Genomic DNA, 3,159 nt, shown 5'->3' with positions numbered 1-3,159 from the left:
CAGACATCTCATGTTTGATTTTGCAGTCATTTGTGATCTCAAGATTTGTACAGGAAATGAGAAATATACATAGAAAATTAGTATAAGTTTGAATAGCATACTGGCATCCATTTTCAAAAACATCGCAAAGGTCCCAGCTTGGCACCTGGCCCCACTCGCAGCCATGGCCCGGCCGGGAGCGGTACTGCTGCTGCTCCTGGTGACGGCAGCGGCCGCGGTCCGGTACCGCTGGCTGGACCCGGCACCCGTTCATAGCCCAGCTCTTCGGGCCGTCTCAGTTCAATCAAATATTCAATGTGGGATGAAATGTGAAGAGGAATCTCTGAATCGATGTAATGCTTTCAGCTACAATCCAGCCGACGGCACGTGCCGTCTGTTCTCCGGTCGCTGCGGTGGATCGGCCGGTAACAGTTCTCAGCAGAATATCGGACATTACATGGCCCGCTCGATGTGTTCAGGTGAGATGATCCGACTAGAACGTCGCAGCATATGCAGGTTAATAATTGTAATTTTTAATCATCATGTGTGTCTGATGCTAATGAACGGCTCCGCAGATGCTCAGTATCACGATGGGACAGAGCAAAGTGATATCGGTTTTTCCTATTTCATCTCGAGCTGGCCGTCACTTCTTAATTTGTCTTTGACTATTTATCCCATCAACATGGTTTGGGAATAATTGGCCTTGTTTTTATTGGCTATGTTATTATGCGATTAAAAGTAACAACTGGTGGTGACCCATGCATAGGCGGCGGAACGATTTGAGACAAGGGGTACCCCCTTGTCTCAAACTCAAGGGCATCACCTTTGTCTCAAGGGCACCAGCTCAAGGAGCCAAACCTAGGGTACCCCCAAATCCTGTTTTCTCATCGGATTTAGGCCACTTATTTTTCGTCACAGCCCTGGCACGATGATTTTTTTTCTTTTCTTTTTTACTAAACGAAAATGGCAGTTCACCCCCGTATGTGTGGTTGACTTTAAGCTGATCCTTAAGTACCTATGTGTTTGTCTCTTCCTCATTGTCGTTTGATAAATTCCATTTATCCTATATGTATCAAATTCCCAAGAAGCCATCGCAGTACCTACTAATCAGTGGCGAATCCCAGGGGGGAGGTCACATGGGTCATAACTTTGGGCCTGGGGTCACCACATGCCTGCCAGGAGCACCACATGCCTGACAGCCGACAGGGGCACCACAGGCCCGCCAGGGGTACCACAGGCCTAGCAGGGGCACTACTAGGCCGATGGCCAGGAGCACCATCGGCCTAGGAAAAGCACTACAGGTCTTCCAGGGGCACCACAGACCTGCCAGGGGCACCACCAGAGGCCTGCCAGGGGCACTATCGGCTTCGCAGGGAAACCACCGGCCTCGCAAGGGCACCATGGGCCTGTCAAGGGCACCACAAGCCTGTCGTTGGCACTTTAGGATTGTCAGAGGCACCAGTCACCACAAACCTGTCAAGGGCACCTGCGTTCTAACAGGGGCGCCACAGGCTCGCCAAGGGCACCACAGACCTGCCAAGGCCCAGGGTCACCACAGGTCTAGCAAGGACACCACAGGCCTGTCAGGGGCACCACGGGCCTGTCAGGGTCCATGGGCACCTAAGTCATGTTAGGGCCCACCGTAGGCTTGTCAGGGGGCAGGGTAGGTAGGTACCACAGTCTTTCCAGGGGCACCAGCGGCCTAGCAGGGGCACCAGCCAATAGCCATCACATGACTAACCAAAAATAAAGAAAAAAAAAACTGAAAATAGGGCACCACCAAAATAAAGTGGCCGAAATCCGTTGAGGTTTTAATTTTGGGTATAGGTAGGGGCACCACTTCGATTCATGACCCTCCCCTTGGAGTTTTTCCGAATCCGCCCCTGGTACTAATACATCAAATGTAAGGGGGGCACCTTGCTATTGGTGCCCCCTTGCAGAATTCAGGGGGGAACGGTGCCCCGGTGCCCCCCGTTCTGCCGCCTATGGTAACCTGCAAACACAAAAGTAACATGTTTCAATTTTCAATGCATCAATTTTGCCCTCAAATAATTTACGGCCACTTAGCGCCCTGAGCAGTCAGCCTTCTCTTACGACTTACCTCAACCCCACACAAACTAACGGAATATTTTGTTGCCGCTTCGATACACAGACCCCAGCAGCTGCGTTTGCCCGCCCGACTTCACGCTCTGCGCCGGCCTCTGCCTGAAGCGACTGGATGAGGGGGGTGCAGTCAGCCACTCCGAGGCCGTCACAGCCTGCTCCGCGCTGGGTGCCCACCTGGCCGTGCCTCGCTCTCAGCACCAACACCAGTGCACCGTCGACCTCGCCACCGGCATCCAGGTGTGGCTGGGTATCACCAACACGGTGCTGGCCGGAAAGTACACGGGTTTTGACGGCTGCGGCGAGGTGCCCCCGGCGGAGCAGCACTGGGCTGTGGACGAGCCGAGTAACCCCGATACCCAGCCGCTGGTTGCGCTCAGCACGATGGTCGGCGGCGGGTGGAAGGTGGGCTGGCACGACCTCGATGACCGCTTCTCGGCCTGGCCACTCTGTCAGCGACCGCTGAACTGATACGGATAACTGGCCGGAAAACCGGCAAACCGTCTAAAAGACCGGCAAACCGTCAAACTGTCTAAACGGCCGGAAAACCGTTAAACCGTCTAAAAGACCGGCAAACCGTTAAACCGCCTAGAAGGCCGGAAAACCGTCTAAGACCGTCAGCCGTCTAAAAGGGCGTCTCACGGTCATCGTAACCGTCTAAGCGGCCGTCTGTAACGGTCGTCAACCGTCTAAACGGCCGTCTGTAACGGTCGTCAACCGTCTAAACGGCCGTCTGTAACGGTCGTCAACCGTCTAAACGGTCGTCTCACGGTCGTCGTAACCGTCTAAACGGTCGTCTGACGGTCGTCCAACGGCTGTCAAACTGAAATGACGGACACTTCATATATTGGAAGCGTGCACTGATCTAACGGCTCTTGATCTGAGGCCAGTTATACCAACAGAAAGATCACCGGCTTTTGTTGTCTTTATTTCTGAAAGTCTCCGGCAGGTTTGGCTAGCCACGCGACAACTTAGGCAAAAAGAGCCGCAGCTAGTGATTTTTGATAATGGCAAAGCTAGCCTCTTTGCAACGTCTTAGCACTATTCTACCTATGTGTTGTGAAGTGCGAACAATAA

The 3,159-nt window shown here is 53.2% G+C and overlaps 1 protein-coding gene across 1 annotated transcript; it reads left to right on the top strand.

The window, feature by feature from the left end:
- Positions 1-307: 307 nt before the first annotated feature.
- LOC122371908 lies at positions 308-2,683 on the top strand. The gene is made up of 2 exons (XM_043348680.1): positions 308-458; positions 2,132-2,683. The coding sequence occupies exons 1-2, from the start codon at positions 437-439 to the stop codon at positions 2,551-2,553; spliced, it is 444 nt and encodes a 147-aa protein (XP_043204615.1). The 5' UTR covers positions 308-436; the 3' UTR covers positions 2,554-2,683.
- The last annotated feature ends 476 nt before the right edge of the window (positions 2,684-3,159 follow it).

This window comes from Amphibalanus amphitrite, unplaced genomic scaffold, assembly GCF_019059575.1.
Source record: "Amphibalanus amphitrite isolate SeventyFive unplaced genomic scaffold, NRLGWU_Aamphi_draft 001292F_arrow, whole genome shotgun sequence".
Lineage (NCBI taxonomy): Eukaryota > Metazoa > Arthropoda > Thecostraca > Balanomorpha > Balanidae > Amphibalanus > Amphibalanus amphitrite.
This window is presented reverse-complemented; position numbering and strand designations above follow the sequence as displayed.